This window comes from Egretta garzetta, unplaced genomic scaffold, assembly GCF_000687185.1.
Source record: "Egretta garzetta isolate BGI_Z169 unplaced genomic scaffold, ASM68718v1 scaffold641, whole genome shotgun sequence".
In the NCBI taxonomy this organism is placed as follows: domain Eukaryota; kingdom Metazoa; phylum Chordata; class Aves; order Pelecaniformes; family Ardeidae; genus Egretta; species Egretta garzetta.
In genome coordinates, this window is record NW_009258758.1 from 473989 (window position 1) to 497545 (window position 23557).

General features: G+C 40.4%; 1 protein-coding gene across 1 annotated transcript in view; it reads left to right on the forward strand.

The window, feature by feature from the left end:
* Positions 1 to 2100: 2100 nt before the first annotated feature.
* Positions 2101 to 23557, forward strand: part of LOC104135609 (macrophage mannose receptor 1-like) — a 31975-nt gene continuing 10518 nt past the window's right edge. The window contains 21 exon segments of the mRNA XM_035888991.1: positions 2101 to 2161; positions 3873 to 4271; positions 6301 to 6474; positions 7449 to 7613; positions 7933 to 8049; positions 8978 to 9121; positions 10491 to 10673; positions 10856 to 11010; positions 11885 to 11998; positions 12727 to 12842; positions 13619 to 13770; positions 14166 to 14365; positions 14757 to 14878; positions 15592 to 15679; positions 16391 to 16535; positions 16988 to 17023; positions 17112 to 17281; positions 18167 to 18234; positions 19370 to 19470; positions 20693 to 20835; positions 22733 to 22847. Of these exon segments, the coding sequence (XP_035744884.1) occupies positions 2101 to 2161; positions 3873 to 4271; positions 6301 to 6474; positions 7449 to 7613; positions 7933 to 8049; positions 8978 to 9121; positions 10491 to 10673; positions 10856 to 11010; positions 11885 to 11998; positions 12727 to 12842; positions 13619 to 13770; positions 14166 to 14365; positions 14757 to 14878; positions 15592 to 15679; positions 16391 to 16535; positions 16988 to 17023; positions 17112 to 17281; positions 18167 to 18234; positions 19370 to 19470; positions 20693 to 20835; positions 22733 to 22847 (2968 nt within the window).

Sequence of the window (23557 nt, forward strand, 5' to 3'; positions counted from 1 at the left end):
CAGCTGAGGAACAACTCGATGGCAATATCTGATAGCGTGTAAAGGTTTGTCTCTTTGTACGTTGCCACGTTTCTTGATACCCTTGTGCTTCATTTTCATTTCCCCTTTTCTTCAGAAGAGTTCAGACTTCAGAGAAAAGGTGGTGAATCTGCACACAGTGAGTGTAACTTCCTGCCTGGCAGCAGAGATCGCCGAAGGAACAATGCTGACTCGACACAAACCCCATAGCCGTCCTTCCTCGGCACTTCTAAAATTTCAGGCTGTGCCTTGCCCGGTGGAAGATGCTGGAGTGCATCTTTGCAGTCTTCTGATTTTCTTTTGCACTTTGTGGGCTGTGATGGGGTCTGCTCAGGCAAACAGACAAACTTTGAGGTGAAGTTGACCTTACTACGCTTCACTCTTTTTCAGTCTCTGTTGGCAGATCGCCCGTAACAGTCCTTCACCAAACACCGATCTTTCTTCAGAACAGAACCAGTTTCTTTTTCCCTGTTGTAATTGTACTTGTTGCTGGCAGCTTTGGAGATGCTGAGATGTTGTATACAGCAGAGCCACAAGGCTCACATTTCTCCTGCCTAAATAATCAATATTTTTTTCATGTGCACGTCTGGACCTCCAGACCAAGGAAGCAGGGAAAGTTGGAAAGTCGAGGTTGCACAGTTGAGCACTCTGGTGTTGGGGAGTACCAGAATGCTTTACTCCAGACTTGGTGCAGCCACCTTTGCTTATGCGCCATAATTCACTGAGTAGTCAACCATCAGCTGCTTTGCTGAGGCGACCCTCTCTTTTACCCCACTTTCCTCAGGTCTCAGTGTCCTCCTCAGGCTCCCATTCTTTCCAAGTTTTTGGTCTAGCTGTACCTGCTGGCCTTCAGGTCCCACTATTTTCTCTCACTGTTGTAATTCTTTTTCTGGTCTAATTCCTTGCGTACCTTCTTAGACCCAGTGAGTTGTCCATCTGCATCCGAGTCAGAACAATAGAAGCAGGATCCCACATCTTCATGTAGGTGTCTAGGGTTTCTTTGCCTACAACAGCAGCAATTTTCAGGGAAAGACTTGCTGCAAATACAATATTGGGGAAGTCAGCCCAAACCAGCCTCTCCTGAAGATATGGGAACTGGGATTTTTCAAAGGCCATATGCAAAAAGGGATATAAACCTTCCCTGGAAGTGTGTTTTCTCTTCCCTACCCTCTACGTGTTTCTAGTTCTTTTACCTATCATAAAGGAGAGAGGTTTTTTCAAAGTAAAAATCAGAATTTTGTCAGAATGCCTGAAGGCTGTGCACTTCAGGGTGTGTGTGCAAACTTTCATGGACTAATGGGATGAAAAAAGTGGCAGTGTTCCTTATCAGTTTAGTTTTCATCTCTAGCAATAATTGAAAATCCACCATTTTCCAGTTACAGGTTATCTTCTTCCTAGAATTGTGTGGTTTTTTTTCAGAATTTCTTCAACTGTTGCTTCAGTTTGGGTACATTGTTCCTGCGTGTAGTCAGGAATGGAGCAAAAGAAGGGACAGGTGCCTCCTGAAAAACACAGGTCCTATTTTCTACAGCTTTTCTATTTTCTGTGGAACTGCAGACATGGGGAAATTCTGGTGCTGATTCCAAGGTCATAGTTACTTGATTTGTGTGATGTTCCAGTCCATTTTTCACAGTACTGCATTGCACTATTTTTGCATTTATTGATACAGACAAATCTTCCTCTTCTTTTTTACCTTTTTCCTTTATTTCTGGTAAAGAGACATTCATGTCACCTTCTTCATAATGACAATGATCCTGAATTGTAAGGTATGTCTCAAAAACTTCTCACTAAAATATTACCTCTTAGATCTCATATTTCCATGGAAAAGAAAACTACTCTATTCGGTAGAAAAACTAGCTTAGAAAGCAAAGTTTATTCATTAATGTATTATTTCAAAATTGCTCATGTGACATGATACAGTTCCTTATTTGCAGCTCAGAACTTCCCTGTATCTGTTGGGTCTTAAAAACTGAAAAGGATTTGTTAATCCGGTTCAGTGCAGAAGGATTTTCTTGCAAGGCACAGATTTGGTCTTCAGCATCAGTTTGAGGTGAAGGGGACAAGGGCGTGCAGCATTTGGCCATGGCTGTCTACCTGCTCCTAATTTTTCTCTTTTCCTTTAGTACATCTCTTCAAACGCCTGGTAAGTCTTTGTCCGCTGTGGTTATGCAGGTTTGCAAGTTCTTTCTGATGCTTTCCTGATGTCTTCCTTGGTGAACAGTGAGTTTAGATCTAGTCATAGCATATAATTTGAAACAGGTTTATTCAACTATTAAATTTGGTGATAGCTGTATAGTCATTCTATTTCTTTAACCCAGTTTTCAAGGTGGTATATGAGTGAAGGAAATACAGCAGCAGATGCGGGCATAACATAAGCAGTGCTGATTCTTGAAAATCAGCCAGCTGAATGCGGACAAAAGCTGATCTGAAATGACTACCTTGGAGGTCTGAACAGCTCAGGTGTACAGGGCAATGCTCTCTCAGCATGCATGGAGCCATTGGCCGATGTGTGCTTTGAGTTTCTTAGACAGCTCGCACAGCCTATGGCATACTGATCGTTGCATACTGGAATCCCTTTCCAAGCTGACATCTTCAGGAAGAACCTTAAAAGCTTCTGTCTGTTAGATTTCAGACACTCCTACTGCTGAGAGGAAAACAAATGATGCTGCATCTGCAGCTCTCTCTCCCAGGAAGCTCCCAGCTAGAGAACTGCAGGAGACCAGTGCGATCGCTTGAATGGCAGCAGGAGCTAGCCAACACTGGTCTAATCCACCACAGGAGAATTTCTTCTGTGCATATTTTTGGGTGAGACCAAAATGGCTCTAACCCATCCTCTGCTAACCTTCTCAAGAACTGGTGCAGCAGGAGAGCTGTGGCAGGGGAAATGCCATCTGGCTTCTTCAGATCTGCAGCCTTTCAGAGAAACGTCACCGAGGCTGCTCAACCACTCCCTGGCAGCTCTGGGATGTGGGGTTTATGAAGCCCTGATTAACTATTCCACCTCTGGCAAGAAACCTTGGGTGGCAACAAAGCTTAATGGCATGGCAGAGCGAGTTAGATGATGTTGCTGTCACTTAGAGGTGAGCTAAGGGATCCAAGTTGAGCTGCAAAAATGGTCAAGGTTTGGAACAGACTGAAGCTGTGCCCCTATTTTGAAGCTGGTCTTAAGAAACAAAACCCTGTTGTGCAGTGTCTCACATTTCTATTTGCAAGTGTAGCTATTAATGGCACTTGGTATACTTAGCTTAACTGTGCTCAGAACTGAAGTGATGATGCTGCAAGTTGTGGCTTCCCCCCTGAGAAACTCACAAGTTGAACTCTGTGAAGAAATGACTCTTTGAACAGTTGCCAAAAATTTCCCAAATAATTAACCAAAAATGAAAAATACTCTACTTGTCTGATGAGCTGAAAACTACAATTTTGGGCCAAATATAAAAATGGTTGAATTTTGAGTATGTAAACCATTTTTAATAGCTCTAAAGCAACAAGTCCTTTTACTTGCAAAATTAAAGCCTGTTTAATATGCTGTGTCGTGGCGGAACTTTGAAGAAATCATGAAATTTAATCAAGGTAATTTTGGAATAGCATTTTGGGAACAGTGTGCTTTAAGGAGGGATGTGAAGAAGAGCGTTTTCTCCTGAAAGAGGTATATTTTCAGCTTCTGTGTGGCTTGCATCTTAAAAACATTTTGATGAGTATTGTTCATACTGATGATTAACCTCCCTTGATTTCTTTCTCTATGGACTCTATATATTAAATTTTTTTTGTTGTAGCAGACTGTCAAATAGCAAGTAACTGACTTATCTCCTATGAACTCACTCCTCAGATGTTTGCATTCTCATTTTATTTTATAGCTAGCGGAATATTTTCAATCTATAATGAAGATAGCAAGCTCTGTGCCCAAGCTCAAAACACTAGCTCGGTCGTAACTACCACTTGTGATGAGCACAATGAGTTTCAAAAGTTCCGCTGGGTCTCTGCCACACAGCTGCTGAGCATGGCGCTCAAGCTGTGCCTGGGAGTGCTCACCAAGGACAACGAGGCTGCCATCACGTTGGAATCCTGTAACAGGACAAATGAGCTCCAGTGGTGGGAATGTAGAAATGAGATGCTTGCAACCCATGGGAAGGATTTATTTTTCAACTATGGCAAAGGAAAGGGGAAGAAAATCAGGTTGTCCAGTGAATCAGGCAAAGGGAGCAGGTGGAAAATCCATGGAACCGCAGACAGCGTGTGCTCTCAGCACTATGAGGGTGAGTACTGAAAATTAATCTCTATTTCTAGGTAACTTGGCTTCCCCTATTTACAAAGTGTTTTGCCACTTGTTTGTCATGCAGCAACCCTCTTCTTGCAGTGACATCAGTAGCAGAGCTGAACAGTGTGCTTTAAGGAGGGATGTGAAGAAGAGCGTTTTCTCCTGAAAGAGGTATATTTTCAGCTTCTGTGTGGCTTGCATCTTAAAAACATTTTGATGAGTATTGTTCATACTGATGATTAACCTCCCTTGATTTCTTTCTCTATGGACTCTATATATTAAATTTTTTTGTTGTAGCAGACTGTCAAATAGCAAGTAACTGACTTATCTCCTATGAACTCACTCCTCAGATGTTTGCATTCTCATTTTATTTTATAGCTAGCGGAATATTTTCAATCTATAATGAAGATAGCAAGCTCTGTGCCCAAGCTCAAAACACTAGCTCGGTCGTAACTACCACTTGTGATGAGCACAATGAGTTTCAAAAGTTCCGCTGGGTCTCTGCCACACAGCTGCTGAGCATGGCGCTCAAGCTGTGCCTGGGAGTGCTCACCAAGGACAACGAGGCTGCCATCACGTTGGAATCCTGTAACAGGACAAATGAGCTCCAGTGGTGGGAATGTAGAAATGAGATGCTTGCAACCCATGGGAAGGATTTATTTTTCAACTATGGCAAAGGAAAGGGGAAGAAAATCAGGTTGTCCAGTGAATCAGGCAAAGGGAGCAGGTGGAAAATCCATGGAACCGCAGACAGCGTGTGCTCTCAGCACTATGAGGGTGAGTACTGAAAATTAATCTCTATTTCTAGGTAACTTGGCTTCCCCTATTTACAAAGTGTTTTGCCACTTGTTTGTCATGCAGCAACCCTCTTCTTGCAGTGACATCAGTAGCAGAGCTGACTACAAGTAGGGAGCAAAAATGCATGGCAAATGTGACTGCACACATTTCTGCAAAACTCGTCAAGTGCAATTCTGTCAAATGGTAGAATAAAATGACAAAGGCCTATGATGTAACTATAAGGGAGAATGGGAATTCTGTTTGTACAGCAGCAGTGGGAGGAAATCTATGACTGTTTCAAAATATGTCTGATCAAGTTGTAGAAGAAGTGGTGATTGTGCTATACTGAAAGATACAATATTCCTTGCTGCTATTACTTGGTTTGACCATGTACCATCTTTAAGAAGTTAATTTCTAGTTAACATAGTTGTGATCTACTTTTAACAGTGTTTACCTGGTGTTTCTCAGGCCCAGCAAGAAGAAAACATAGGAAAAAACAAAAGGAAAATCAATGCTTTAATGGTTTGGGATGCAATAATGCCTAACATCCAGACAAAGGAATGCTGGAGAGTCAGATCTCCTTTTCCTGCATTGTTATCCCTCTTGGGCTATGTAGAGTGGGTGTCCAGGCTCAAGTGTTCAACCTCCTTTCTACCATGACACTGGTAGGGTGGGAAGTTAAATAACAAGGGATGAAATTTTTGCCATGCCCTACAACAATGCCAGCTGGAATTACGTTTGTCATAATTTTGTTGAGAGAGCAGCAAATCAGACCACATAGAGGTAGGGTGGTCACTTCCCATCAGAGTCGTTTGCAAATTTAAGATAAAACTTCCTCGTATGAAGACTAATAAAATACTCTAATATCTCTTTTCCAAGCCTCTTCAACCATACAGGGGAAAAAAAAAAGATCCTAAACATCATCCAAGGACAGAAGTATGTATGCAATGGGAGAAGCTAAGTCATGAGCACTTCTGACACAGTAGTCCAGATAGCAATGAAAATTAAAAAATAGAGAGAAATTAGTCTGAGGGCCAAATAAGCATTGTTTGAGAGTCTTAATTCTGAATATCTTGCCATATTCATATCTAATCAGCACAACAGTCTTGGAAGGCTTTGTAGTAATGAAGTACTGATGTGTTGAGCTCTTGCACAACTCAACTGTGTCCATGGAGAGCTGTCTGTGAGCAGTGACTGTGGTGATCATTTGATACCAGCTGAGTACTATTGCTCTATGTTTCTCTCTGTAGATATCTATACACTGGGAGGAAATGCCTTTGGTGCACCTTGTGTGTTCCCTTTTAAGCTCAATGGTAAATGGTACGCTGAGTGCATCCCTCGGAGTGAAGATGCAGGCACTCTCTGGTGTGCAACTTCTTCAGATTTTGATAAAGACCAATCTTTTGGAAATTGTCCACTAAAAGGTAATTTATTTATAAATATTTCAGGAAAGACATTAAGCAAAAGTTCCATCCACTCTCATGGTCAAAATCTCCTTGGGATGTGGAAGTAACATTGGACAGCAGGCTGGATTCTGGCTAGCGTAGTTCACTGGTGAGCTACTGGTGAGCTACGGTGATAAAATGAGGCATCTGCTTTTCACTCTCACTGTTTCTCCAGCAGATATGAGTAGTCCTACAGTGCTCCTGAAAGTGGTAGGTAAGGGGAGTATTGTGAGGGTGGTGACTGGGACTGATAGAAAAAGGAAGAGAAAACCCTTAGGACTAGGTGAGAAGGAAGTCAGGGGAAATGAAAGGCAGGAAGAAGTGCAATGGATGAGGAAGATGAGACATAGGGAAGCAGGAGACTGTGGCTTATCATAGGATGGAGAAGAGAACAGAAGCGCTGGAGCAAATGGAAGGGTGCAGGACATGGGCAGTGACTTACCTGCCTTCTGTGCTCCAGTGCTTCCTACACCCATAAATCACTCAACACAGCTTTCCAGTCATGCCAGCACAAATACTTTCCCTTTCATCCCTGCTTCACATCTGATTGGAAGTGTTAGTTTCTGCCATGTTGGGATGTCTGGGAGAGAGTAAGAGAGGTCCCAGGGTAAGAAATGGATGCAGAGACCAAGATTTTCTGTATAGGGAATAAGGAAATGTGTGTGTACAGGTAGAATATATCAGTGAGTGGGTTAATGTGGACTGAATTGTGAGAGAAGTAGGTGAGTTGTATAAATAGGAAAGAACAGGGTGAATGCAGAAAAATTAGATTTGTAAGGAGAAATAATTTTTTATGTTATTAATATTGAATGGACAAAGAATATATGTGGGGCAAACTGTGTAAAAACTCAGCAAATCATACAGTTACATAGGTTTAGTCTACAATGAAGATTTTGTTTCCCGCATTAACAAGTATGATTATCTTGTCAAGTTGCTGTTGTCATGTTTTACAGACACCATCCACAATGACCTTTGGAAAACAAATCCTGTGACAGAAACCCGCTATCAGATAAACTCAGGGTCACTTCTGACATGGCACCAAGCAAGAAAAAGCTGCCAGCAGCAGAATGCAGAATTATTAAGTATCACAGACCTTCGTGAAGAAATGTATTTATTAGGTAAAGTAAAAAAAATCAACAATATGGTTCATATATGGTGCCTAAGCTTAAAATGTAGGTCAGCTCCAAGAGCTTTGACATGGATATTGATATTTACCTTGAGAAAATAGGCATTAGTGACATGCTTAAAAAAGCTTGTCACTGTCTCACAAAAAAAATGTATTAGAATAGTGGAAGATCTAACCTATATTAAAAAAAAAAAAAAAATCTATGGCGACACTTTTCCCATGCTTTAAAATTTTCTTTCCAGTTTTATTGAATAACTTACAAAATCAGAGGCATTTAATTACTTGACCGTTTCTTTCTTTTGGCCATGTAGGGCTCACTAGTGACCTGGGTGTCAATGTGAAGCTCTGGACTGGTCTCTTCAGTGCTCTTGACAGTGGCTGGCAGTGGACTGGGGGCAGCCCTTTCAGATACTTAAACTGGGCTCCAGGTAAGTGCACTTTTCTGAAACAATGATCAGTGTCTGGGGCAAAATTCTCTTCTCTTCCCCAAATTTCTGTTACCTAATTCCATTCATTTCACAGAATTTTCACAGATTACAGGGGATTATGGGAAAGGTAGGATACTACAGTAATAGGGATCACACCAGACATGGATCACCATCAGTTCTGAATTGCCCAGAAAAAGCAGATCGCTCATCTAAGAAAACAGTTAAAAACAAGTGTCTGCAGCTCATTCTACACTATTTTTCCATCGACAATTTTCTCATCAGGCATATTATTCAAACCAAACAAAAACCTCATGAAAAATCATATGAAGAGAATGTAAAGAAAAGAGAAAAAGACCTGAAGAGAAACATTGCATTGAAAATATCTTCAGTTGCTCTCAGTTATTGCTTATGATATTTATCTGTTGTACATTATCTTAGCAAGTTTCCACTCTTTTCTTAGGATCTAGGTCACCATCTTGCATGTTGCCATATTATGTATTTTTGTAATAGCTATTGTAAGTACAGGGAAATCCAAAGGGTGAGCACTCCCGTGGGATTAAATATACATTTTGTGTCCAGTATTTAGCAGTAAAGAATGTCGAGTTGTCTGCAATACTACCACCCCATAAGGAATTTATAGAAAAGCCGTATTTGTATAAAGATTTTTTCTGTATCCTGCAGTACTTCAAACACACTGAATTTCTTCTTAAGCAGTGCGTGGGAGAAGAGCAAGTTTCGCGTCCGAAATGGCCCTCTTGGCCATCTCAGTGGTGCTCACTCGTCGCCTCTCTTGGGAATTATCACTCTAAAGAATAATATGCCAGTGGCTTTGCAGCTGCAAAAGACTTGTGCATTCTCTCCTGTGATGAGGTGAAAATTTTCAGTGTTAACAGAGGGATTCTCTGTAAGCTATGCCTCTTTCCTAAAGGAAATCCATCTGTGGAATCTGGAAAAATATGTGGGACCTTCCAAGGTAGGAACGGCAAATGGGAAAGCCAGGTGTGTGATCAGAAACTGGGATATATCTGCCAAAAGAGAAACTCCTCCTCAGATTCCTCCACTACTGCTTCAGGTAAGCTGGTCAAAAATAAGGTTATTTTTGCAGTGGTTGAGAAATACTGGGATGAGGCCATATATGAAATGACAGTATGTTGTCAAAACAGAAGGGTTACACTTGTTGATCTGGGCCAAACACTGAGATGACTTTAATTTTCTGGCTTATTTTAAAGATGATGTCTAGATGTTGTTCATAATTTTGAAAAGATCCCAGGGTACTACAGAAGGCGGGATTATGTGTTTAGTCACATTATCCAGACCGCAAAATACTGATGAATATCCCGTGCTCTGAAAAATACACTAAAGATGTGTTCTGCAAAAAGATGTGAGACAGAGTTCATGTTCCCCCTGCTCTCTCTGACCCTTTTTGCTCTGTTCTGAGAGGAAAGATTCAGAATATGCGGCTGGCAGCTTTTCCCAACTGAGTTCCCTTTCCACCTGAGGCAAACTAGGTCTTATCTATGTGCAGAAAATGGTGTGCAGTTACCTCACTTGGCAATTCCCAGCATGCTACTAACTCTACAGTAGCTCCCTCAAGGACATATGTACCGGTATATATGGTTATTCTCTGGCTGGGGGGCTGAATGGCACGCCCTGTACATTCTGGCTGCATCCAGACAGCATACTGCGAATGGTTTCTGACCCATGCTAGCCTCCAAATCACGCCTGGATGTTGCCTAGGGAAATGCAGGTTTGCACATGTCAAAACCACATCCAGAGATCATCATTGAACAATGTGGTTGATCACATGCCAATGTTGGGTGCACATCCTGCCCTCTTCAGTTTACTTTATAGGTGCAGACTGTGGGAACCTTCAAAGCTATGGAAAATGGTTGCCCATACTAAATTCACACCAAGAAATAGCTGCTGAACAAAGTGTGCGGTGTTCCTGTGCAGATGAGATTTCTGACATGTCTGGTGTAACATAAATGTGTCTGGGCTCTCTGATACATGATTCGGGCTGTGCAGGAGCTCTAACTGGCTCCCAAGCACCTGGTGTTTCCAGCGAAAAAATATACAAAATCTCCCAAATTGACCAGGATACAGTCCCTGTGTAGGAAAAGAGGCCCTGTTCTGTAAAACATAGCTGTACGCAGAGCCTCGCTGAGGGGGATTTAACACGAGAGTTGTACACCGCAAGTTTGCCTGCCAAATTACTTAGTATTTATTTAATCCTCTAAAAGAGTTTTTTGGTAGCTGCCTGAATAATTGAGATGAAAAAAATCTGGTTTGTATTCTTTGTGATCCTCAGACTTTTGCTTCTCTCCTCTGCCAGTGTGTGCTCCGATGTTTCAAATTCATTTTGGTTACAGGTAATTTTCTTTTTGATTAAAAGGAAGCACTGAACAAGACTGATCATTAATTGTTTGAAATAATACTTTTAGGTGACTTAAAGCATTTCAAGTGCCCCAAGGAATGGGTGGCCTATGTGGGCCATTGCTATAGAATTTACAGAACACCCAAAATATGGAAAGCAGCCCAGTCTTCCTGCAGAAAAGAAGATGGAGAGCTGGCGAGTATTCATAATATTGAGGAGTACAGTTTTACACTGTCTCAGCTTGGGTACAGTGAGTATTCCTGCAGGTCACTTTTTTATCTGGAATCATACTGTTGCTATTACTCGTTTAATCATTGCTACCGTGATCTTAGATGTTTTTTAAAAAGTCCTTCTTCAGTCCAAAGTGGATGTGAGATGCGATTGTTCCATTTTCAGACATACGCATACCTACAATTACCTTTGTGTTCCCAGAGCCAGATGATGAGCTGTGGATTGGTCTCAATGACTTCAGCGTTCAAATGTATTTTGAATGGAGTGATGGGACACCTGTGACTTATACCAAGTGGCATCATGGAGAGCCAACCCACACACGGAATAAGGCGGACTGCATCGTTATGAAGGGAGAGGTAAAAATCACTCTCCCACTTTCATACTTTATGTCCTTTGTGCCCCCCAAAAGGAAAACATTTGTGACAAAAAAAATGAAAAAAAAGAAAAAAGGGACAGGGGTTTTAAAGTATTTTATGAACTTGGTTTAATTCAGAATACCTTGATGTGGAGGGAGACTGGAGACCAGATCTAGGGAGGTGTGTGGTGGAGCACCAGAAGCAGTGCACTGCACTGAGACTTGGCCTGCTCTGTAGCAGTTACAACAAATCTCCTGTCTGAAATTGGTGGAAGTAATGCATCATCCACATTCAACATGACTGATCATAGCTGCATAGTACGATTCTTGGAGCAAGGACTTATGTTTCCCCTAAAACGCCTAAAATACAAGTTTATTAAGAGCTACTTCGGAGGTTCGTATTACTGGAGGCACAAAAAATTAGGGACACAAAAATTCTATCTTGTTTTATACTCAGCATAAAATGATGTATCACAGTACTACGGAAAAAGACTTAAATGATACATTTTTCATATTTTAAATTTAGTTTATCCAGCATTTCCTTGCTATTGTCACCTGGTTATATGAATATAATAAATACTGTGCTGGTGCGAATGAGTGGAACAGCATGTTTCCTTCCTGCTCTCATCAGCCACTGAACCTTTAGTGCAGGCAGCCCTCATTCTCACACCTCCGAGGAAATGTGGCCCTCGCTGTTTTTATCATGTCCCCTATTTGGGAGTTTTGGAGAAAGCATAAGGGCAAGGAAAAGAGCTGAAACAGCCTCAGCTGTATGAAAGGAGAAGGGTTCCCTCTGAGGATGGTGAATATACTTGTTAGACCTGGATTTTCTCTAGATTTCACCTCTCTCTATGGTTTCTTCTTATCATGCTCAGGATGGATCCTGGGCTGACAGTGCTTGTGAAACAAAACTCGGTTACATCTGTAAAAGGAAACCTTTGGCAGAAGAATCAGGGGAAACTGAGGTTACTTACCCCGGCTGCCAGAAAGTAAGTGTGAAACAAAAGCAGCGAAAGGTTGTTGCATCTTATTTTCACTCCCATGATGATGGGTATCACAGAAGTCAATTATTTTGACTGTTCATAGTGAAGCCCTGGAAAACTGTTAATTCACGTGCATGGGTGCTTCTTGGACTAATGGGGAATTTATTTACTTATTTAACCAAAATGTAGATTGACTTATTTTTTTGCTACCCTTGCATGTGCAGATCACTCAGGTCTCTCCTAGTGCAGAACTGGCCACTTCACCCATAAAAGCTGCTCTTTGCAGAGCATGTCAATATTTTTTCATGCTGTAACTCACTGGTCTTGGGTTTCATGCAGCCTTCTCAGTTCAATCAATCCGCCACAGGAGGCAGGAATATTTGAGATGATGGGTTTGCGGATTGTTTGTAGCCTCTTGCAGCAGGTACACTTCCACACTGAGAAGGTGGAACAGGCTTTACACAAGGAGCTGCAAAGTGGCTGTGAACATGCTTGCCAGCCCCAAGCCTTAACCACCGCTCACTGCTCCCAAAGACCCCTTGCATGTCCTTCATCAAGGGGCAAGACACAGAGTTGTGGTTACAAAAGCTATGTTTGATTATCCTCTTTGTTTCTTCTCATGGCTTCTGAAATGCATTGTGACTTGGGGTGTGGTATTAACGTGGCTTTTGGGAGCGTACAGTGCTGTGCAATCTGACAGCCCCTCCACGCATCTCTGCTCTTGACCCTGACAGGGCTGGATGAAGCATGGCTTTTACTGCTACTCCGTGGGGCAGACACCAGCAACATTTTCAAAAGCGAAACAAATCTGTGAAGAACACAAAGGTCACCTGGCTACTGTGGCAGACAGGTATGGAGATGTAATTCTTGTCCTTTCATATGCGCAACCAAGAGGGCCAAACAGAAATCTCTTCCTACTTTGCAGTTTTTCATAGTGTCTTGTGTGACACCCCTCCATTGCTAGAAAATTTATGGTAGAACTGAAGAAGCATTACAAAGAACATCAGGGGCTTGTATGTCATTCGTAGAAACATTTAAGCCATTGCTACTATGCACCTACGCTATTGTTGACCCCAGGAATTAAAAAATTGATTCCACCCCCCACAGCTCCAAACTGCCAGATTGTTTTAAAACTTACTGAACTATAAATAAACACATAAACATGGACCTATTTATTTCTTCTAGATTTGAGCTCTTCAGCCTTTTCTTTGCAACAGGCAGATCTAGCAACTTACACTTTTTAAAAATAAAAGTGGATTTTTTCCCCCCGAGTAACATGATTTAAAGCTCTAGACCTTATCATAAAGCTCAGTAAAACACTGTAGCACTTATTTGTACAGAATGAATAACATATATGCATTAATACAAGTATTGTTTGGCTTGTGTTGTTCATTGTGCAGCACAAAAGAATAGAATCACTCTAAGTTCTAAACATGATTTACATTACCAAAAAATAAAATAAAAATTTATATGACAATTAGAACTACAAAAGTAAGGTCATTACTCTTGCTTCAAACACATCTTTTCCCACATCAACTTTACCAGATTTGCTGCAATGAACTGTTCAGAGAAATGAATAAATTATGATAAAATGGGATACATCAGTTTGGTACTTATTCTTCACAGATATGAACAAGCTTTTTTGACTTCTGTAATTGGATTCAATCCAGCAAAGTATTTCTGGATTGGTCTCTCAGACGTGGAGGAGCAGGGGACGTTCAGGTGGGCCAGTGGGGACCCGGAAAAAAATGCCTGGTATGTGGCACAGGGGCCACCGTGTTTCGGCTCTGGGGGCCTGAGAATTGAGGGTTTGGAAGCTAAATAGTCGTTTTGAAACTCTGCTGGCATAAAGTGCCAAAAATGACTGCAACTTTCAGTTTGTGCTGAAGGGATTAAAGCAAAGATCATGGTACCTCCTTCCAGCAGACCACCTGGGACTGCATGTTGGTATCACGCACTCTTTGTTTGTTTGGTGGTTTTGATAGGTGATTCATAGCGTAACGTAAAAAGAATTTGATAAAATTTATTTATAATTTAATTGAAATGCATGTGAGCTACTGTGAGCTATTGGCATCCAAACACAGTGGGGACAGGTTACATTTAATTAACTAGCATATGCTTTGAGAAGATGCAGTTATTTATCAATGACGTTTAAAAATTTTGTTTCACGAAGGAAGGGAATCAGGCTGCGTGGCCATGATAACAGGAACTTCAGCTGGGTTGTGGGATATTTTGAACTGTGAAGCAACGAACATGTTTATCTGCAAGCAGCTGATAGAGGGAGTGACCCCCCCCCCTCCTCCAACGACGACCCCTCTGCCATCATGCCCAGAGGGATGGCAATCCATTTCTCAGAGCAGCTTCTGCTTCAAAGTAGGTGTCTAACTTCCAAATGCAAACGTTTGTCATTTCTAATGAGAGTATGTTTTGTGTATGCCTGGAAGGTGGGTTTCACCCTGCCTACCTGATAGGCAGCCTGTGGGAAGGCATCTCCAGCCATCCCCAGGTAGTGTGTCGGGGAAGGGCTGGAAAGTGCTGTGTGTAGGCTGAATTGGAGTTTGGAGTCACAGGGACTCTGAGATGGTAGCAAAAGCAAAGTTTCAATAATCAGATTGGATAGATGACCACGGACTTATGGCTGCACAATTAAATAGTAAGTGATAAAACTAGAGACCAGGAAACCAGAAGAAAGATTGAAGCTCAGAACGCTCTTTCGAAATTCCTGTAATACCCAGCACAGTATTTAATTATCCACTTTTTATAGATTTTTCAGGGAGGAAGGGAGAAAATGCAAACATGGTTTGGTGCAAGAGATTTTTGCAGAGCCATTGGAGGAGATCTGGCATGTGTTCACAGTGAAGAAGAACAAAACCTAATAGCTGGCTTGTAAGTATCTGCGCAGTCCAACAGTTGTAAAAAACAAATAAATTTTAAAAATCACCTTTCTGAAAGACATAAAGGATTTCTAGTGATCAGTTTATACTTTGCAAAGATGGGTCATATCAGAGCAAAAAGGTTTTTTGGCAGGCCTCTGGGAAGGTGGTGCTATGTACTGAAGTAGCCTGAATATATGCAAAAATGAAAGAAGGATCACCAAAATTGGTTTTGTCTTCATTCAAAGGCATAAAACTGATCTTTTTAGCTCATTTGTAGTTGATCAGTAGATGAAATACTCCTGATGAAAGGAATAGTTTGTGCTGCCTTCTTTCCTTAGTAAAGGGGAAAAACTTGGGAGACTAAGGAAAGCCTGACCTATTGATGTGTTTATATAAATGTTCAGGTCGAACATATGAATACAGACAGGTCTGGATTTGGATGCCTGAGCTATCTGGTCATATCAAGACCTTAAAATACATTTTCCTTTAACTCAGTATTTGTGGACTCCTGACATCTGTGATCCTTCCCGTGAAGCTCTGTGTTTCACTGCTTCCTGCCACGTGCGGTGCCAGGGTGGTTTTCCCCACAGGGCAATTGAATGATTACTTTATATGACTGTCTCAAATGACACTTCAAGCATCAAACCACTGAGAATAATGTAATGATATATATTCTTCTCTATTTCACGCTGTGTCTATTTCTCTTTATTTGTAATCATTCAGAAAGAAAGATTATTTTCACTTATCTTACTGGATGGGTTTAAATGCCTTGGAGTCTGACAGTGGGTTTACATGGAGTGATGGCTCACCAGTGAGTAAATAATTTATTGTTCCAGCTTTTTGTCTAATTTTCCATTTATATCTTGGCAGTCAGCTCTCACAACTCCTCCTATACAAGCCTTAAGTGACCTTAAGTCTTTACTACCCAGTTCCACTCCAGGAATTAGTTTTTATCTTTTGGTAGTTCATAGATACAGATAACAGTATGACATTTAGAGTAATGAAATAACATCAAAGGTGATGGAATATCTCTCCTGATCTAAGAAAATCTGGTTGTACTAATCTCTATATTCCCATTTATCATTTGCTGTTAGAAATAATTTTGTCTACACAAGCTATTCTTTATTGCCCTAGCTGTCTTAAGTAGATCAAGGTCTGCAAGGCCCAAGTCCATATGGCAGCACTGATGGATTGTCTCAGGTTGCAACACCAGAGCAGGATAACCAACCCAGGGGTCAGAGGAAGCTGCTTAGATACATCTTTCTAGACCTTGACAGGAGAATTTAATCTCTCTTCATAACAAAGAGGGCAACAACTTCTTGGTTTACTGACATGGCTTATAAATACACAGGCAAATCATTATGTTATGCAAGGGTCACATCCTTCTCCTTTCAAGGTCTGGCACCACATCACAAGATGGACCATGAAATCAAATGAAGTACATTTTTCTTTAACAGGATGATATAAGACAATTATTTCACTTTAAAAGGAAAATACTAACAAAGCTGTATTTCTACTATAGGTAAATTTTGAAAAATGGGCAAATGGGGAACCAAATAATTATGACGGAAATGAAAAATGTGGTGTGTTTAATGGCTACAATAATATGAACTGGAACGATTTATTTTGTGAACATATGCAGGACTATGTTTGCCAAATAAAAAAAGGTAGGATGACTTCCTTTTAGAGACAAATAAGAACATGCTTTCCAGGTCAGATCATACTATCTGCATGTATTAGCATCAGCTGTGCCAACAAGCACAATGAAACACTTAATATATTTTAATTTAAATAAAAGCAGTTGAAAACTATGAATTAATCCATGAGAGTTGTGTAAGTTTGGGATGTATATGCAGCGTGTTGATGAAGTGAAATCCAGCAGCCTAAAGTTGCACGTAGTTTCTTTAAGTTTAACTTGTGATTGGCAAGAACATGGTCATTTGCTGAGTGTAACACCTTTTTTTCAGATTTTTTGATAAATTCTGTGACAAAAATAAGCATACTGAGTAACACTTAAGATTAATTTTATTCCTTGGAATTAAACTGCTAACATCTTTATAAATATATTTAAATGACAGATGTCTGAGAAGCTTAATATACTCATTTATTTACATTGCAGGAGCATCACTGAAACCAGAGCCTACATCCACATTCAGTAAGTCTTGTACTTCCAATAACAGAAATAAATTAACATGTAATGATGTTAATTTCTATTACAGACTGCTTCCTGTTTTAACTTGCAGATTATGAATATGTAGTTAGTGAAGATGACTGGATAATATATAATCACAAGGAATACTACTTCAGCAAGGAACCAATGCCTGTGGAAAAAGCCAGGGGCTTTTGCATGAAGAATGGTGGTGATCTCGTTGTAATTGAGAGTGAAAGTGAAAAAAATTTTCTTTGGAAATATGTAAGAAATATGTTTTACTTCAAAAATGCACCATTTTGTACTGCACAAAGGCACCTTTTTCAGCTGGCTTGCGAAATATTAGAAAGTGGTCCACACCATAAAAAAAATCAGTGCTGCCTTTCATAGGCTTATCTACTTTGGAGCTTTAAGATAGTCATTATTTTGATAAATTGCTACATGTACACAAATCCTCAGCTTCTTTTCAAGAACACTCTCAGGGTGCAACTTTCAAAAACCTTGCTCTGTTTATTTGAAAGCTACAGTTACTGAGTATGTTTTATTTTCCAACTCATTCTCTTCACAGAATTCAAGAAAAGCTTTTTACCTTTTTTTGTCAAAACAGATTTCAGATTTTCAGTAAAAGATTTAAGCCAGAGTGTTTTCCAAAAGGAAGAGAATAACCTGATAATAATATAGTCTTTTGGAAATAGTTTCATACTGTTAGAACCAACTATGATTTCATCCTTTTCTGCACATGACTAGGTACTAAACCCCACCATTTACTTGTAGCCTTTCAGCAAATTCTCGCTATGCTTTCCTAAAACTCTTAAAAATACTGCTTTATTTTATAGCCTGCTTAAGAGGCTGTTCTTATCTTCTTAACATAGCTTTTTGCTTAACATTTCTTTTTTATCCCATTCTGGTTTTTTTTTTTTTTTGTTTTGGTTTCGTTTGTTTTGTTAGTTTTTTTTTTTAATTTAAATACTGGAAATTGGAGGAAAATTTTGCATTTTGCAGTTCAGGCACATAATCTCAGCATCTCCCTGCACATTGCATACTATGCAATTGTACAACTGAAACTGAAGTGGGTTTTGAGAATTTGCTTATTTTATTTGAAATCTGTTTTCTTACAGCTCATTAAAATGCTTATATTTTCTGTTTTAGACTTTCTATAAAGACTGGGGAAATAACTTTTTTATTGGCTTAAGTGTCAGCCTTGACAAGACATTCCGGTAAGTAAAAATAACTTAAGTTTATCAGACTTACAATGTGAATATTATGCATGGCTGTCTGTAAGAGATTGTTGAAGTTCAATGACTGACAAAACCTGTCTACAGTCATGTCTTGACGAAGTTTTAAAATATGATTCTGTTCCTCAGGGGAGCACTTCTGCCATAATATTTGCACTATCCATTTCCACCTCTTTTGGTTCTATACTCTGCTTTTGTATTCTGAGGCTGAGGTGTTCACTCACAGTCACTGCCATGTCATCCCCTTTTCCTTGTTAGATGAAAGATAAAATTGGTTGGAGGTCTCTAGGATGTTGCAGATGGTACTTGCAGACATTACTGAATATTCAAATGATCAAAGAAAAAGAAATTTCAAAACCTGCAGTAAGAGGCATCATGGTGGTTTTTAGAGACGAAATATCGATACTGGAGAGCCCTTGTCTGGAAGGTAATTTCCAGATGGTTGTGCTGTTAGATCCCAGGGCAGGACAGCTTCAGGCTACATGGTGTCATTACTCTTCTACCAATGTCTTTGGAAACAAAGTTCCCTGGGAATGTCCTAAACCTTCCCTGGAGCCTTAGATGAGTTACAGACACATTTCTCCTGTGGGAGCCTACCCCCCTCCCCAGACCCACCCTCACCCCCCTACCTCTTTTTCTAGTGTCTTCTCCTGGGATTTGAAGCTTGGTCAGATGAGTCTCAGCCTCTTCATGTCAGTCTTTCTTCTGTTGCCTCTGGATGTCTTTCTTGGCCACAAGCCACAGAGACTGGATAGTCTCATCTTCTGGAGCTCCTGCTTTCTACATCACACCCACCGTTGTTTGTGCAGTTCTCCCTTGCTCCCTCATTAGTTTCATCCAGGGAAAGCCACACTGGTGTGTTTCCTGTAGGCTATCGATGCTCTGAGACCAAGAAAGGCTTGGACCACCTGTTGAGATGATTAGTTCTGGTCAACAGAGTAGGCAGATGATATAAAGATATTTTTTACTAAATCCTAGTGGAAGGTCTTATTTTTCTTTTACCAGAGAACAATATATGTTTGTAAGCTAGGATATAGGAAATTGTAATATGTCCTTTACAAAGACATATTAACTAACTCAACCGAGAATTATTCTTCCCCAAAATTACTTCTTTCAGATGGATGGATGGAACTCCAGTGAACTATGTTGCCTGGGCTCCAAATGAACCCAATTTTGCAAATAATGATGAGAACTGTGTGGTCATGTATAGCCAAACAGGTGGGTGCCGTAACAACACTCAGTCTGCACGGTGTGGCACAGGCTTGGGAGGGCTGCTTGTGCAAGGGGTGGGTAAGTTACAATACTGATCAGACTGATATTTGATAGAATGTTTAAAAAGCATAAGAAAATAAATCATGTTGTCTTCTTCCATTTATGCATTTTTTAACACATTGGATTACATCTGTAATTTGATTCCTAGCTTTGTCAGAAAATTTCAATGTGAACAAATCAGTTAAGTATCAGGCCACCTGCAGATAGAGTCAGTATTGGTTTTCCTCTAACGTCTGTCCATTTTATGACTGCCTCTCGAGGACATCAGCTGACTGTTATCACTTGTGCAGTTGCTAAAAATCTTGGGCTTGGGCATGGCTTTGATTCTTACTAAACAATGCTATATACTATTTTAATTAAAATAAATACAAGTATCTTTTAATACAGAGAGTTGGAAGTAACTGTGCTTACACTAGCCAAGCACTTAGTCTCCTTTGGAGCAGTTAGTCTCTTCTACTTTAAACATTTTTAGTCTCAAAATCTATAGCTGAGGTGATCTTCCCAGGCTTTGTTAGAGGTCAATGGGAGGAAGTGAACACTTTTGGGGAGTAAATACTATGTCCTGTTTTGGAGGGCTTCTTTAAGATAAGATTAATTATGTCCTTAACTTCACTGAATTATAATGACAACATCTCCATTAAACATAGGGTGTGATTAGCTCTGCTGTAGATACCTTGTAACTGTCTGCAGCTAATGAAATGAAGGCCATTTGCTTATTCATTCCTGATCTGTAAAACAGGGATGGTGATGTTAATATTATATTCTTACACCACATTCCTATGGGGACAAAAGATACCCAGAAGGCTGTAAGACAGGTAGTAAGGGAACAAGGACCAAGTACCTTATATAGACAGAGTGATCCTAGGGATCTTACAGATCTCAGAGAGATGAATTAAGCATTTGAACTAAAACTCCTCTTTGGCAATGCTATGGGTTTTCAATATTGAAATATTTCCATTCTCAGACAAAACACTCATATTCTGAATCTTGCTGGAAACCTGACTATTTATAAAGGACATACATAAAAAATACTCATAATTTCTGGGGGAGGTAAATACAAATACTGTTATCAGTTCTAATTCCTGCAATAGATTTACTTTAGGAAAGGACACTTTTTATTGCAGTCTTGGTTGCATTTAGTTTTTCTTTTGTTGTAATTTGCTTTCAGGTACATGGAATGACCTCAACTGCGGCAGCGTTGAGTTATTCATCTGTGAAAGGCTTAACAGTACTGTTCGTCCGCCTGTTGCTCCCACTTCACCACCACCAAAGGGTGGGTGTCCAGAAGACTGGCTCTTCTTTGACAACAAGGTGCAGTATGAAATGTCAGTGTATGGTATTTTAAGAAGAGCAGAATAACAACCATCTTTGGTTCTCTTTTTCAGTTGTAGTGAGGGTTTTGGTTAACACAAACTATGTGTCTCTGCTGGGAGACCTGATTACGGCCTTTCAGTACTTAAAGGGGGCCTATAGGAAAGATGGGGACAATCTTTTTAGTAGGGCCAGCTGTGTCAGGACAAGGGTTAATGGTTTTAAACTAAAACAGGGTAGGTTTAGACTAGATATAAGGAAGAAGTTCTTTACAATGAGGGTGGTGAAACACTGGGACAGGTTGCCCAGAGAGGTGGTGGAGGCCCCATCCCTGGAAGCATTCAAGGCCAGGTTGGACCGGGCTCTGAGCAACCTGATCTAGTTAGCGGTGTCCCTGCTCACTGTAGGGGGGTTGGACTAGATGACCTCTAGGGGTCCCTTCCAACCCAAAACATTCTATGATTCTATGATTCTGATTTAAAGACTCTAAAAATACGATTCCTGAAGTAGAAATTATAGCCTGTATTGCGATCACAGCAGTTATGAGAGAGGTCGTGAGATATACAAGAAGAAAGCTTTGTCGTGTATTTTTGCTAGTGTTTAGTGTTGCCAAGGGTGGCTGAGCAACTTTCCTTGTGGGTTTCCTTGAGCTGTTGTATGTTCTCATTTACTATGCTGAGCTTATCTGGCTGTCACAGGTTGCCTGGACATTTATTCACCCCTTGCCTACTATGCAGCCGCTCTTAAGCCACTAAGGCACCGACCCTTGAGCAAATTTATCAGGTTTTTTGTGTAACCAAATACCTGTTAATCTTTTTAAGTAATTCAGTTATGAGCTTCACCATGCTTTATTAAGAGATCACTCCTAGCCTTCTCAAAAGAGAAAATTTCGGGATAAGAGAGTGTATGTACTTAAATTCTATAGACTGTCATCAATGAAGCTATAAAAGCTATAAACCAACAGCGTACACTGTTGAGAACACACCTAGCAATGAAGACAATCCATGATTACATTGCCTCATCTAGGTCCATCACTCTTTCTTTTGGCTAAGCCAAAACATGATTTCAGTTTGATAGAGCTCTTTTGCTTGAGACACACTGGCTGCTGTCTTCTCTTCCCTTCTCTCTCTCAGCCCTGGAGAAGAGTAACAAACTCAGAGTTTGTTCCATTTCATAGTGCTTGAAAATGTCTCTCTCTTTCTCACCTCCTGGTAAAGGAGTTTCCAGAGGTTCGATCCTTGACTCCTCTCTGAGTGTTGAGACACCATATCTGACTGTCATGGAGCTACCTCCTTTTTGCCCACTTGTCCCCCAGATTGCCTGAATAACTTTTCAGTCGCTTGCTTTAATCAGCACGTTTAGGTTGCTTGACTCTGGCAAAGCTGTCTAATGACATCTTGGTTAAATCTCACAGAGCATGTTACAAGAAATGGTAATTTCGTGGTTTTCTTTGAAATGTCAGAATCATGCTCTTTCTGTGATTATCCTGTGAGAACCAAACCTGGTATGACAAACAGGGCAACAGAAGCTGAGACGTTTAGCTTCAACACCATGTCTTATCCTTGTTTGTTTTCTGAGGTCTTCTTAGGCATTCCTCCCACAAAGTCACACCTCAGAAATGTATTCAGAAGCTTTAACATAATTTCGACTGAAATCATTAGACTGACAAATTCCTTCTTCTATGTCTATGCTAAAATAGTTGGGTTTATGCCAGTTTTCTAGTGTAGATCTTCTCTTTCATAAAGACCTAAAGACAAGCTAGAAAGCACTGTTAAATCAGCTAATCTCCCTTTTTGCTTAAAACATCCAGCTTATCTTGTTTGTAACAACCAGAGATGTTTTAACTGGAAATTAAAACACCATCCAGTTACCAATTTACCACACTTCTCTTTTTCAGTGTTTCAAAGTATATGGCCTCAATGAAAATGATACATTGACATGGCACGCTGCGCGGAACAACTGTATTAATTTTGGAGGAAACCTGGCTACTATATCAAAAAAGGAAACACAAGGTATAAAGTACTAATGTTTTGATACTGGATGAGACATCAAGTAATTCCTAATAACAGATTAAAACAGATGTTATAGCTTCTGCAATATATGCTATTATTTATTCCATATTAATACCAAGTTATGTTGGAAGAGAAATTGCACCTTTTGAAAAATGTTTGCATAGGTTTTAGTGTCTTGATTAATTTTTAAAATCATAGCTCTGGGACTAATATAGGACATACAAAAGAACTCGTACTGTGCAAATATTAAGATTTTGTATTAGGGGCTTGTTATATAATAAAAAGTCCATATTTTATTTTTTTAAGTGTACACATAACGTGTATGTGTGTACGTAGCACACAAAGGGAGTAACATCCAAACCAAGTCACCATGCACCTAGCTGCTGAGGCAAATGCTGTGGGTGTCAGTGGAGGATGCGCCCTCAGGCAACAGAAGGCTCCAGTGCTGGGGTCCCAACTCCCCCCTGTTCCCCTTGCTCTGCTGGACCTCAGCCTGCTGGTCTTGCTGCTTGGCATGTTGCAGGCTTTGTAGTGAGGCCTTATGCTTGCTCAGGAAATGTAATGGTCCTGAGCACTGCACATGGACCATCTCCTAGCTCGCTCGATCAGTGCTTGTGGTTTATGTTTCTTTCTATAGCAGAGCAAGGACAGTCGGAGCACAGTCTTTTAGTGGAAAGTCAGTACATTCAGGAGCTAAGGGCAAGAGCACC